This window comes from Syngnathoides biaculeatus, chromosome 3 (assembly GCF_019802595.1).
Source record: "Syngnathoides biaculeatus isolate LvHL_M chromosome 3, ASM1980259v1, whole genome shotgun sequence".
Taxonomy (NCBI): domain Eukaryota; kingdom Metazoa; phylum Chordata; class Actinopteri; order Syngnathiformes; family Syngnathidae; genus Syngnathoides; species Syngnathoides biaculeatus.
The window spans coordinates 34,697,560-34,712,454 of record NC_084642.1 but is presented as its reverse complement, the minus strand read 5'-3'; the positions used below and the strand labels follow the sequence as shown (position 1 = coordinate 34,712,454).

The window sequence follows — 14,895 nt, the reverse complement described above, 5'->3', positions numbered from 1 at the left end:
AGACATTGCTTGGATGGCAGCATGCCATATGTTGCTACAAAACCTGTATGTACCATTTAGCAAAAAAAAATAAATAAATAAAAAAAATCGATAACTTTAATTTAGGAGCAACTTTATTCAATAATAAATCAATCTCAGCCGAGCTTTAGACACACAGACTAAACAGAATAGATGCCATGGTACACCCACATTCCAAAATCATGCATGTTGAACTTGTTTACGACAAAATTGTCCTTTTTTTAGTCTATATGTGCTCTTCGATTGGTTCGCATACAGTCCATTGTGTGACTCCCTCTTAGCCGTGAGCTCATCAGCTAAGATCAGCGACAGCACACCCACGACACTTATGAGGATGAGCAGTATAGAACATGGCTGGAAACTGAACAACAAAGAATACGCTCAACATTGTGTGGGCAACAGAATACAGTACATATTACAGCAAAAGGAAAACAAAATAATACCACACTAGAATAACAAATTTGCACATGAAGTGCACACTGACACCATTCACACAATGAAAAACTAATACAATGTATATGTATAATGTATAAATACAATGTACATTAGTTGTGGCAAATATTTGTAAAGTTTAAGCAATGTTTATGTAGAAAAATATTCTGTACACCTTTTCAATTCAAGAAATGTTTTAAAAGTGAGGAGAATTTCAAATGTTTTTCCTGCAATTCCCTTTATCAGTGTCAAATATCATCAAGAAATGTAAATCACGAAGCCGCGACTACTTTTACAAAAAAATATTTTTTTAAATTAGAAAATCAATGCCCTAAGAGTTTTGCACCTGGGGTAATTACATCTGTCTTATTTTTTTTTTTCCATTCGATCATTTTTTTTGCAGCTAAGCAAGATCTTTCCAAAACATATTCAGACTCCAGGAAAACTTTGTGACTCGGGACTTTAGTGACTATGGGCCTAAAAATATTATATATATATATATATATATATATATATATATTAATGAATTGCTACAAAGTAAACTCGTATAATAGCATGGCTTTGCACATTACTCCACTACAGGTACTGTTTGTGTCACGTGTCCCCCCAGTGCAAGTGTAGGTGGGGGTGCTGTTGTAGCTGGCAAAGCAATTCTTCTTCCGTTGGCTCCTTCACTTGCTCTCTAGAGAAACAGATTAGATGCAGTTTTGGCGGCAGCTCGAAACACAATCGTCATTTAGAGTAATGCACATCTTAATGTCTATGTACTTAAAAATGAGTTGAACGGATGTTTCATATCTGATCCTCTCCACATCTGTAACAGAGCAGCTGTGACTGCGATCCCACTTGTAGGTGAAGTTCTGTCAGAGAACAAAGAGTAAATACTTCAGAAAGAAGAGAACATCTTCCATTTACACAGACTGCGATGGATTAGGAACAGTATGCTCCATTATGTCGTTCATCAAAACTTTTGTTTCTTCAACTTTAACCCATCATCCATTTTGTGTATTCATTAGGGCTGCACATTTCTGGAGCGCGCTCCTGCAACTTTTATCACAAAATTAATGCAGTCTTGTGTTCACGCTTAAAAGGGACACATGAAAACATACTTTTAATGGCTTGCAGAGGTGGGATAATGGTAATAATCGTATGGAAGTCATTAGTTTTAATGTTCAGGTTTCAAGTTAGTCATGCCCCCAATAAATGTCAAGCCAGTCATTAGTTACAATAGCTTAAGTCAAAGCAGACAACCATGCTATAATCACAACATATGCAGGGGTGTCAAAACTTATTTTTGTCACAGGCCATATGGCTATTACGGTTTTCCCTCAGAAGGCTGTCATGACTGTGAAACCATGTAGTACATTTTTCATTGCCTAACCATAGAATTTAGAGAATTTAGCCAAAATATTGATTGATAACTAGGTTTGGAATCAGAAGTCAAGGATAAGAGTTTGTTCAACCATCTGCAATAAGGGGTTTGGTAACAAGTCATGTTTTTTTTTTTAATAGACAATCATTCAATTTTCAAAGGGCTTTGAAGGCCGAAAAACGAAACACAAAATAAAAATGCTTGTAATATATGAATGTTATTATTAGAGAATCAGAATCATCTTTATCTGCCAGGTTCAACAAAAACAAGAAATTCTGTCTCAAGTACAGCAGCAGAGAATACTTTTCAGACACAAAAAACAGTCACTGAGCAATAAATGGCTACCACACACACACACATATAGATATTCATCCATTTTAAGAGCTGTTTATCCTCACAAGGGTTGCGGGAGTGGTGGAGCCAATCCCAGCCATCATCGGGCAGAAGGCAGGGCACACCTAGGACTACTCGCCAGCCAATCACAGGGCAGACTGAGACAGCTAACAGTCACAATCACAATCGGGGCAATTTAGAGTCTAAAATTACATATACATTTTGACAATTGTGCAAAAGTATACTCTGGTGCAGTAACCATTGTGGAAATGGTGCAGAGACTTCAAGAAATGTATGCAGTTTAAAGCGACTATTTGTGCAATAATCTGGAACAATGTCAATTGTGCTAATGGTTCAGATACTTCAAGCACAAGTGGCCAGTATTGGTCAACGACAGATCTGAAAATAGTGCAGAGTGGCAAGACGAAAAAGAAGCTTTCTCTGGAAATGGGGATCACAGTTTATTGACGGAAGAAAGTTATCTAGTTGATCAGGAAAAGATCAAGGGTAAATTGAAAAGAGAACGATGAAATTATGAGAATGATGTAATGATCAAGAGAAAGGTTGAAATACTGTGTGTTCAGGAGCCCTACTAGTGCAAAAGGATGTGTAGTGGCCTACTTATCGCTGCTTGATTGTGATTCACTACTTAATCATTGCTGTCAATTTGAATGGTGATTGGGATCTTTGGGGGCGACTCCTAGCACATGGTATTACTCATTACATATTGTATGACGATTTGAAATTAGGGAATAAATGTTAGTCAGACTCATGGCAGTTGGTGCGTCCCACCACCCATAAAAAAAAAACAAAAAACTTGAAAATGATATTTTGAACACAGATTTTCAAATGTACACAGCAAGGCTTCTCATATCATGTATTTCAAGTTTAGGTGGAGTATCATACAGTGAAGAAAAGAAGTACTTGAACACCCTACGATATTTCAAGTTCTCTCACTTAGAAATCATGCAAGGGTCTGAAATTTACATCATAGGTGCATCTCCACCATGAGAGATAATCTAAAAAGAAAAATCCAGAAATCACAATGTAAGATTTTTTTAACGATTTATTTGTGTGATACAGCTGCAAATAAATATTTGGACACCTGAGAAAACCAATGTTAATATTTGGTACAGTAGCCTTTGCTTGCAATTACAGAGGTCAAACGTTTTCTGTAGTTGTTCGTCAGGTTTGCACACACTGCAGGAGGGATTTTGGTCCACTCCTCCACACAGATCTTCTCCAGATCAGACAGGTTTCTGGGCTGTTGCTGAGAAACACAGAGTTTCAGCTACATCCAAAGATTTTCTATTGGGTTTAGGTCTGGAGACTGGCTAGGCCACGCCAGAACCTTGATATGCTTCTTAAGGAGCCACTCCTTGGTTTTCCTGGGTGTGTGCTTCGGGTCATTGTCGTGTTGAAAGACCCAGCCACAACCCATCTTCAATGCTCTGACCGACTGAGGGAAAGAGGTTGTTCCTCAAAATCTCACAATACATGGACAATACAGTGCAGTCGTCCTGTCCGATATGCAGGAAAAACACCCCCAAAGCATGATGCTACTACCCCCATGCTTCACAGTAGGGATGGAACTCATCATTTGTCTTCTTCCAAACACGGTTAGTGGAATTATGACCAAAAAGTTCCTTTTCGGTCTCATCTAACCACAAAATTTCTCCCATTACTCCTCTGTATCATCCAAATGGTCATTGGTAAACTCAAGACGAGCAATGACATGTGCTGGTTTAAGCAGGGGAACCTTCCGTGCCATGCATGATTTCAAACCATGACGTCTTAGTGTATTACCAACAGTCACCTTGGAAACGGTGGTCCCAGCTCGTTTCAGGTCATTGATCAACTCCTGTCATGTAGCCCTGGGCTGATTCCTCACCTTTCTAAGAATCAGTGAGACCCCACGAGGTGGTCTTGCATGGGGTTCCACTCTGATTGAGATTGACCTTCATGTTTTGCTTCTTCTATTTTCTCATGATTGCTCCAACACTGGACCTTTTTACACCAAGGTGCTTGGCAATTTCTCCATAGCCCTTTCCAGCAGTGTGGAGTTGTACAATTTTGTCTCTGGTATTTGGACAATTCTTTGGTCTTGGCCATGTTACAAGTTTGAGTCTTTCTGATTGTATTGGGGGGGACAGGTGTCTTTATGCAGCTAACGACCTCACACGGGTGCATCTGATTCAGGATAATACATGGAGTGGAGGTGGACTTTTAAAGGCAGACTAACAGGTCTTTGAGGGTCAGAATTCTAGCTGATAGACAGGTGTTCAAATACTTATTTGCAGCTGTATCACACAAATAAATGGTTAAAAAAAATCATACATTTTGATTTCTAGATTCTCTCTCTCTCTCACAGTGGACATGCACCTACAATGAAAATTTCAGATCCCTCCATGATTTCTGTGGGAGAACTTGCAATATAGCAGGGTGTTCAAATACTCATTTTCTTTACTGTAAATACCAAGTCAAGGTCAGGTCTTTAATGTTTAAGATATAGTCAAGCAAGTCCTATGACCTAAAACTGCCGACTTAACTGAGTCCCCTTCCCTCAACAAATTTATCTTGGACTGTAAACATTTTTCCCCCTTGCAATGCAGTCCATTTGAACAGATTTGTCTATTCATTAAGTATACTGACCTCAAGGATGAGTGCCACAAACAAGTTAACCCACATGACAGAAGAGGTGAACCACCAACACACAAAGTAGATTTTGGACCACCTGAGAAACATTAAACACAAACATATTTCTTCAAAGTCATAGTGAAGTGCTGCCTTGATGACTGTATCTTTATTGCTCACTCAGTGGTGTATCTGGTATATGCATCCATGAAGGCCTGCCAGTTGTTGATTATCATGACATCATACAGCAAAATGATGGCCGCCTGAGAGACAGAGAGGTGTTCATATGTTTATTTTTTACTCAACTTAATCCAAGTATAACCACCTACCTGTTATAGATTTTGTAAATGTGAATGGTTGTAATGAAGGGATATTTAAAGGACATCTGAAATGTGATATCCATGAGCCAAATTAATTACACCACTGAGTGGAAAGTATCATGTGATTTTTCTTAAAAAAAAAAAACAGGTAAATGAGAAATAAGTGATATTGCTTATCAAATGAGGAAAATTATATAGTAAATAGTTTCAATCATGGTAGTGACAGGTTTACATCATGGGCATGTATGACTCCTTATGAAAGAGTGCAACTGCTGTTTACTGATCATATGACTATTGATAAGGATCAAGATGAAGTGTGAAGTGTGTAGGGTTACAATCCCCGCTTACATTCAGTCGACTGCTAGAAAACAGGTAAGAAAATGAATGGAATATATTCCTCAGTGGTGAAGTCCGTCACCTGATTCCAAGCTAGGGCATGCGTTTCACTTACTGAAGACAAAAGTTGAAAGTAGACTGGAATTTTGATTACTGGCAATCGCTTTCCATCTTTTGCAAGACGCATGAGGGAGCCTGTACTGTTGTTACCTAAATGTGCAGTACCAAAGCAGTGTACTAATCTTCCAAAAATGTTTTTGTCTTCCATACTTCCCATTTCTGTGCTTTTGGACCCCAAATAAGTTGTACAACAGCAGGGACTTGAAAACAATATTAAAACCCATATTTTATTCAGAAGCTACTCTCTGACTAATACTTTGTAAATGCCATATGGGAGAGCCATTGCTAAAAGTGAAACAGGGCTGAAAACCAAATGAGATAGCAAACAAAGCACACACTTACAGCAAAGTCATCAAAATTGTTTGGCCAGTAGCCGAGCTGTTCATACGTGCCACAGTCAGTGCTGAAGTTCGAGGTGATGTTTTCCATGCTTGTATTATAGGGAACACTGAAAACACACAATAGTAAAGGCCATTACAAATTGAGGGAACACGGAACACATAGATTTTCTGTACGAGATCTTAGTTACATAGGTAACTAAAGCTAAAAGCATAAAAACTGGGATCTGAATTCCTTCTTCCGTGAGCCAACTAAATTATTACGTTGATCTAAATTTGAAACAGTTGAGAAACGAAACAAAAATATTTGTCATGTGTGAGTCTTGATACCTCATATGTGCTGGTGGTTTAATGGCACCCTCAAACAGCCAGATGCCAAAGACAGCAAACATATAGTAGACCACCTGCAGAACAATGTGCATTCCTGTTTTCATTTTCAGTCACCCTGTCTTGTAATTGTACAATGTTGACAAGAAAACTAATACAGCTTTGTAAAATTTTAGCTCACATTCTAAGTTATCAAAAAGCGGTGCAATAATCCATGTCACACCAGTTTTTTTTGTAGAGGGAGAAGCTTTATGATAGCCGCTCTTCTTCAAATATTACCAATTAAAATTTCATCGAGCTCAAGCCAATTATGCTCGAATTTATCAGTAGGCCAGATTATGATACTGTCAAAAGAAATCAGCAATACACACAATGACAACATTGCAACATGTTTTATTTTTAATACAAAATGTATCAAATTAGCAACAATTTTGCACAAATGGCAAACGGCAAAACATTACATGTCATCACTTACATCCCTTAAACTTGTCATCTAAAGATTATAGAACCAAAATTTCAAAACTTCTGATTCATTCAGGGAAGCTCGATTAACTCACCACTAGTATCCCTGCAAAGGCTCTTAGGTTTTTCACCAGGTCCAACAAGGTACTTGCAACCAAAGCCATGAGCTGCAGAACAAAATAATTATATAAGTGTATGGAAGAAAAAAAACCCTCACAAACAATTTAGTATGGTCTTCAGTTCAAAAATCATTTAGCTATACACTAGTGAAGGTGACACACTGTCCTTTTGATAGTTAACTCATCGAGTAAAAATGTGGTTACTTTGCATCTTACAATATGGCTCCAGAATGCACAGGTGATAAATGTAACAGTGATAGACGAATATACCGTACATATAGACAGAGACAATGCTATGGAAAAGTACAGTACCATGAAAAAGAATTTGCTCCCTCCTTTCTGCATTTCTATCACACACACAAAGTTTTGAAATAATGCAGCCCTATGGGGGCACAAACCAGTGCAATCTGTAGGCCGGTCCCAAGCCCGGATAAATGCAGAGGGTTGCGTCAGGAAGGGCATCCGGCGTAAAAACTGTGCCAAACAAATATGAGCGTTCATCTAAAGAATCCCATACCGGATCGGTCGTGGCCCGGGTTAACAACGCCCGCCCCCGGCACTGCTAACCTGCAGGGCGTCGGTGGAAATTCAGCTACTGTGGGTCGAAGACAAAGAAGAGGAGGAAACCGGATCCAGCGTCAGAAGAAAAAGAGGAATGCACAGAGCCTACAACTGAGTGTAGGGACTTTGAATGTTGGGACTATGACAGGAAAAGCACAGGAGTTGGTTGACATGATGATTAGGAGAAAGGTTGATATTCTGTGCATCCAAGAGAGCAGGTGGAAAGGTAGTAAGGCTAGAAGTTTGGGAGCAGGGTTTAAATTATTCTACCACAGAGTAGATGGGAAGAGAAATGGAGTAGGGGTTATTTTTAAGGAAGAGCTGGCTAAGAATGTCTTGGAGGTGAAAAGAGTATCAGATCGAGTGATGAGACTAAAATTTGAAATTGAGGGTGTTATGTATAATGTGGTTAGCGGCTATGCACCACAGGTAGGATGTGACCTAGAGTTGAAAGAGAAATTCTGGAAGGAACTAGATGAAGTAGTTCTGAGCATCCCAGACAGGGAGAGAGTTGTGATTGGTGCAGATTGTAATGGACATATTGGTAAAGGAAACAGGGGCGATGAAGAAGTGATGGGTAAGTACGGCATCCAAGAAAGGAACTTTGAGGGAAAGATGGTGATGGAATTTGCAAAAAGTATGGAGATGGCTGTAGTGAACACTTTTTTTCCAGAAGAGACAGGTCCATCGTGTGACCTACAAGAGCGGACGTAGAGGCACGCAGGTGGATTATATTTTGTGCAGACGATGTAATCTGAAGGAGGTTACTGACTGTAAAGTAGTGGTAGGGGAGAGTGTAACTCGACAGCATAGGATGGTGGTGTGTAGGATGACTCTGGTGGTGGGTAGGAAGATTAAGAAGACAAAGGTAGAGCAGAGAACCATGTGGTGGAAGCTGAGAAAGGAAGAATGTTGTGCGGCCTTCCGGAAAGAGGTGAGACAGGCTCTCGATGGACAACCGAAGCTCCCGGAAGACTGGACGACGACAGCCAAGGTGATCAGAGAGACAGGCAGGAGAGTACTTGGTGTGTCATCTGGTAGGAAAGGGGAGAAGGAGACTTGGTGGTGGAACCCCAAAATACAGGGAGTCATACAAGGAAAGAGATTAGCGAAGAAGAAGTGGGATACTGAGAGGACTGAGGAGAGGCGAAAGGAGTACATCGAGATGCGACGTAGGGCAAAGGTAGAGGTGGCAAAGGCTAAACAAGAGGCATATGAAGACATGTACACCAGGTTGGACACGAAAGAAGGAGAAAAGGATCTCTACAGGTTGGCCAGACAGAGGGATAGAGATGGCAAGGATGTGCAGAAGGTTAGGGTGATTAAGGATAGAGATGGAAATGTGTTGACTGGTGCCGGTAGTGTGCTAAATAGATGGAAAGAATACTTTGAGAAGTTGATGAATGAAGAAAATGAGAGAGAAGGAAGAGTTGAAGAGGCAAGAGTGAAGGACCAGGAAGTGGAAATGATTACTAAGGGGGAAGTCAGAAAGGCATTACAAAGGATGAAAAATGGGAAGGCAGTTGGTCCTGATGACATACCGGTAGAGGTATGGAAGCAATTTGGAGAGATGGCTGTGGAGTTTTTGACCAACTTATTCAACAGAATACTAGCGGGCGAAAAGATGCCTGAAGAATGGAGGAAAAGTGTTCTAGTTCCCATTTTTAAGAACAAAGGGGATGTTCAGAGCTGTGGGAACTATAGAGGAATAAAGTTGATGAGCCACACAATGAAGTTATGGGAAAGAGTAGTGGAGGCTAGACTCAGGACAGAAGTAAGTATCTGCGAGCAACAGTATGGTTTCATGCCTAGAAAGAGTACCACAGATGCATTATTTGCCTTGAGGATGCTCGTGGAAAAGAGAGAAGGTCAGAAGGAGCTACATTGTGTCTTTGTGGATCTAGAGAAAGCCTATGACAGAGTACCAAGAGAGGAACTGTGGTACTGCATGCGTAAGTCTGGTGTGGCAGAGAAGTATGTTAAAATAGTACAGGACATGTATGATGGCAGCAGAACAATGGTGAGGTGTGCCTTAGGTGTGACAGAGGAATTTAAGGTGGAGGTGGGACTGCATCAGGGATCAGCTCTGAGCCCCTTCCTGTTTGCAGTGGTAATGGATAGGCTGACAGATGAGGTTAGACTGGAATCCCCTTGGACCATGATGTTCGCAGATGATATTGTCATATGCAGTGAAAGCAGGGAGCACGCAGAGGAACAATTGGAAAGATGGAGACATGCACTGGAAAGGAGAGGAATGAAGATTAGCCGAAGTAAAACAGAATATATGTGCGTGAATGAGAAAAGTAGAGGGGGAAGAGTGAGGCTACAGGGAGAAGAATACTGGGGGTCAACAATACAGAGCAATGGAGAGTGTGGTCAGGAAGTGAAGAAACGGGTCCAAGCAGGTTGGAACAGCTGGCGAAAGGTGTCTGGTGTGTTATGTGACAGAAGAGTGTCTGCTAGGATGAAGGGCAAAGTTTACAAAACAGTGGTGAGGCCGGCCATGATGTACGGATTAGAGACAGTGGCACTGAAGAAACAACAGGAATCTGAACTGGAGGTGGCAGAAATGAAGATGTTGAGGTTCTCGCTCGGAGTGACCAGGTTGGATAGGATTAGAAATGAGCTCATTAGAGGGACAGCCAAAGCTGGATGTTTTGGAGACAAGATTCGAGAGAGCAGACTTCGATGGTTTGGACATGTTCAGAGGCGAGAGAGTGAGTATATTGGTAGAAGGATGCTGAGGATGGAGCTCCCAGGCAAAAGAGCGAGAGGAAGACCAAAGAGAAGGTTTATGGATGTGGTGAGGGAAGACATGAGGGCAGTTGGGGTTAGAGAGGAAGATGCAGGAGATAGGCTAAGATGGCAAAAGATGACACGCTGTGGCGACCCCTAACGGGACAAGCCGAAAGGAAAAGAAGAAGAAGAAGAAGACACAAAGTTTTGAAATCATCAAACCAATTTTAATATCACTCAGAGACAACCCAAGGAAATACAAAATGCAGTTTTCAAACGACAATTCAATTTATTAAGGCACAAAAAAAATCCAAACTCCAAAAATCACAGTCACTAACGGACCACAAATTTGGGTTGTACTTCACAAACCACACCCAAACCTGATTACCACCATACTTGTTGAATTAAGAAATCATTTAAATAGAATGTCTGAAAACGTGACGTAGACTACAAGATCTCAAAAACCAATGCATCATACCACGATCCAAAAAAATTTAAGAAGAAATGAGAAAAAAAAGTGATTGAAATCAATCAGTCTGGAAAATGTTACAAAGCCATTTCCAAGGTTGGGGCGTCAGCAAACCACTGTCAGAGCCATTATTCACAAATGGAGAAAACTGGGAACAGTGGGAAACCTTCCCAGTGTCATGGGCATGGTCTGGCCACTCCCGTGGGGGGGGCTTCCTGTGAGGGGCGTGGCCAGGCCACTGCTCTGGGTGGTGCCACCTTCCGTGCCATGCATGATTTCAAACCATGACGTCTTACTGTATTACCAACAGTCACCTTGGAAAGTGTGGTCTCAGCTCTTTTCAGGTCATTGACCAAGTCTTGTCGTGTAGTCCCGAGCTGATTCCTCACCTTTCTAAGGATCATTGAGACCCCACGAGGTGATATCTTGTATGGGGCTCCACTCCAATTGAGATTCACAGTCATGTTTAGCGCCTTCCATTTTCTAATGATTTCTCCAACAGTGGACCTTTTTTCACCAAGCTGCTTGGAAATTTCTCCGTAGCCCTTTCCAGTCGTGTGGAGTTTTACAATTTTGTCTCTGGTGTCTTTGTACAGCGTTTTGCTCTGGGCCATGTTACAAGTTTGAGTCTTACTGATTGCACGGGGTGGACAGATGTCTTTATGCAGCTAACAACCTCACAGGTGCATCAGATTCAGAATAATGCATGGAGTGGAGGTGGACTTTTAAAGGCAGACTAACAGGTCTTTGAGGGTCAGAATTCTAGCTGATAGACAGGTGTTCAAATACTTATTTTCAGCGGTATCACACAAATAAATCGTTAAAAATCATAAATTGTGATTTCTGGATCTTTCTTTTTCGATTATCTCTCTCATAGTGGACATGTACCTAAAATGAAAATTTCAAACCCATCCATGATTTCTAAGTGGGAGAACTTGCAATATAACAGGGTGTTCAAATGCTTATTTTCTTCACTGTACATAACAGGTGTCCCTCACGCCTTTCCCCCCCGCATTGAAGACATGGATGCACTCATCCAGCCAGCCTAACTGTTGCCAGGGAGCCAGCTTGGGGGTGTCTTACCCTTCTCCCCCTCCCCCCATTGTCAATGTCATTTCCTCCAGCAAGTTGCCGTCTTTTGAACAAAAGCGGCACTGCATCCCTCCAGCAACCGCTGGGGCCCCAAAAGCTGCCTTGTGGACGCTCATTTCCCCCTTAGAGTAGCTGTCATTCATGCCTGGTTCCTGGACTTGGATGTTATTCGTCCAGCCAGCCTAACCAGGGCCTATGTAATATAAAGTACAGAAAATACAGTATTACGTTGTCATTTGTCCAAGAAACCTTGTAGGCTACGTCGCTTTGTGGAAAAGGCACTCTTCAATAATTTCTCGATTCAGCAAATCCAGCACTAATCAGGGATGACCACGTAGCAAAGACGTTATCAATAATAAAGAGTTAAGACAACAAGACAAAGAAAGGGAGGCCCCGTAGCTCAGTGGTTAAAGCACGGGTTTGGTAAACCAGGGGTTGTGGGTTCGTACCGCCACCTCCACTCCCTGAGAAGGGTTGCGTCAGGAAGGGCATCCGGCGTAAAAATTGTGCCAAACGTATGTGCGTTCATCTGAGATGACGCGCTGTGGCGACCCCGAAAGGGACAAGCCGAAAGAAACCAACCTATTAAGGAGGCCCCGTAGCTCAGTGGTTAGAGCACTGGTTTGGAAAACCAGGGGTTGTGGGTTTGTACCCCACTGGGGCCTCCACTCCCTGAGAAGGGTTGTGTCAGGAAGGGCATCCAGCGTAAAAATTGTGCCAAACATATGTGTGTTCATCTGAGATGACACGCTGTGGCGACCCCGAAAGGGACAAGCCGAAAGAAAGAAACAACAAGCCAAAGAAGGCATGTAAACATGCATAAGCTCTATTAACATTCACATTATTGAAACCATTTATGGTTTAGGGCAGGGATCAGGAACCTCTGGCTCATGAGCCATACCTGGCTCTTTTGGTGGTTGCATATGGCTTGCCCTCATAATGACAAACTGTATAATGTGATTTCTGTCGTGCAGGCAACGCAAATGACACAGAGAAGGTTTGTCCTAGTGGGGTTGCCGTAGTTGGGTGTGGGAGGCAACAGAAATGACGCAGAGACCGTTTGTCCTAGTGGGGTTGGTAGTTTAGTGTAGCAGTCGATGTCCACAGGCGCAGAAGATCGTGTCAGAATAGTTGATTATGGAAACGCTTTCAACAAAGGTCGCTCAAAGAAAAATGTATGAGAAGTACTGAAGTTTTCAACAAGAATGGACAGCCTTTGTGGAGAGGGAGGGTTCTGCTGTGTGTCTAAATTCACAGATGGGGAGTATTCCAAAGCATTCGTCCTTGATGTTGCCAATAAACATTTTTCCAACTTCGCATAAAGACAAGATAATCAAACGAATAGAAGACACGCCTTGGTCGTCAAGAAATGTTCACCATTGTACCATCATCAACAGATGGACGTCTCAATGCTTGCATGAAGATTAATGATGTATGAAACAGACTATAAAGCCATCGGCAAAACCGGGCATCACCAGAAGTCGTATTAATGCTAAGAAGTACTTTTGTCATCACTGGCTAGCAACAGCGTAACAATGTTATTTAAAAGAATTCCAAGACTTATTGTACTCTAAAAATGTTGATCTTACATAAATGCGCAAATCCACCTGTATTTAGTTTTTAAAATACTGTATGGCTCTTTTGAATTTACATTTTAAAATATTTGGCCATTATGGCTATCTCAGTCGAAAAGGTTCATTCATGCAAGTGTTAAGACTTCCATCCGTTAATCGTGAACGTAATTCAATTTGATTTGCCATCATGATGGTACAACGGTGGTGAACAGTTCTTCCCGACAAAGGCATGTCTTTTATTTACTTCATGACCTTGTCTTTATGCGAAGTTGGCAAGATATTGATTGGCAACGTCGAGTACGAATGCTTTGGCATACTCCCCATCTGTGAATTTAAACATACAGCAGAAGCCTCCCTCTCCGCAAAGGCTCTCCATTCTTGTTGAAAACTACGGTACTCAATTTTTTTTCTTTGCGCGACCTTTGTCAAAAGTTTCCATAATTAGTTGTTCCGACACGATTGGCGTTCGAGTGTTCTGCGCCTGTGGTTAGTTAGCTAGTCAGACACCGCATCATTCCCGTCCGAAAATCCATCCAAATATTCACCATTGTTTACACCCACAGGTTCAAATCTGTATGGACGTATTCCTCCGTCTTCCGAATCAACATATGCTGCTATTTCTTCATCAGATGAGAATAAATCCGAGAAATCAGCGCTGTCCGTGATTGTGTATTCCTTTGTTTACGCACGGGATACGTCATTTCCACTTTTTTAGGTAATGTGATCTTGTAAAAATGGTCAAAATCGTGCCGCTCATACAAAAACGTGATTACTTGGATAAAAGACCACATTAAAGTTATTAGAATTTTTTTTTACTAGAATTTTTCTGGATATGCTGATATTTATAATGGATTTACAAGATAATCGTCGAGGTAAGCAATCACCGGAGTATTTCTTTAACTCTGAGAATGTTGCTGTCAGTTCTATTTAGCTGTGCATATGACAACTGCAAGTACTTTCTCATCAGTACTTGATTTTGATTAAAACGATTTTGTGGTGCCTTCTTGTAATTGTATACACACATCTGTATGCCGTGTACGAATTCTGCTCTTTAAATAAATGTACCTCGCTTGCTTAGTGTCAAGCTTTTTTGTACACACTAGTCAGAGAAAATGAAGTTTGTCATTTGTTCATCTGTTTGGCATTTTAAAAGGTACACACACCAACTGTTCCATTACCTTGATATCTGGTATGATGCGCAGAAAGCGGAAGACAATCAGCATGTTAACAAAACGGACCATCTCCCACAGAGAAAATAGTTCCTTAGAGGATGGGTTCCTTTAGTGACACATACAGAAATACAAAACACTTTACAGAGTTGTTATGGTTTTAATTAACATGTAGTTACTCATAAAATCCTTGCAATTGTCCCAAAAATAAATTTGTTGATTTTTTAAAAAATGATTGTCCACTTTTGTTTTATCAATCAGAAAAACTCTTTTCTGTTTTCACATGACAGATTGCTATTACTAGAATGCTATTTTATCATGATTCACTCAATCAAAAGCCTCAGAGGCACCCATAAACCACAAACATACAAACTGAAGTAGCACTTGGAAAGATTTCTATCTCACAAAAGAAAGGTCAAGCGTTGCTCATTTTGGGGGAATGAAATCCAATTTACAGATTATACCGGTAATATTAATGTTCCA

The 14,895-nt window shown here is 41.0% G+C and overlaps 1 protein-coding gene and 1 non-coding gene across 2 annotated transcripts in view; one reads left to right on the top strand and one right to left on the bottom strand.

Moving 5' to 3' along the window:
- Window positions 1-78: 78 nt before the first annotated feature.
- The window catches only part of tpcn2 (two pore segment channel 2), a 49,835-nt gene continuing 35,018 nt past the window's right edge, over window positions 79-14,895 (bottom strand). The window contains exons 18-25 of the mRNA XM_061815543.1: window positions 14,422-14,521; window positions 6,788-6,859; window positions 6,234-6,307; window positions 5,908-6,013; window positions 4,970-5,052; window positions 4,808-4,889; window positions 1,219-1,310; window positions 79-1,132 (exon numbers count right to left, since the gene is read on the bottom strand). Of these exons, the coding sequence (XP_061671527.1) occupies window positions 1,045-1,132; window positions 1,219-1,310; window positions 4,808-4,889; window positions 4,970-5,052; window positions 5,908-6,013; window positions 6,234-6,307; window positions 6,788-6,859; window positions 14,422-14,521 (697 nt within the window). The 3' untranslated portion in view covers window positions 79-1,044. The remainder of the gene's footprint in view (window positions 1,133-1,218; window positions 1,311-4,807; window positions 4,890-4,969; window positions 5,053-5,907; window positions 6,014-6,233; window positions 6,308-6,787; window positions 6,860-14,421; window positions 14,522-14,895) is intronic.
- Window positions 12,262-12,334, top strand: trnas-gga (transfer RNA serine (anticodon GGA)). Its single transcript has one exon. It is a non-coding gene; the product is annotated as a tRNA-Ser (tRNA).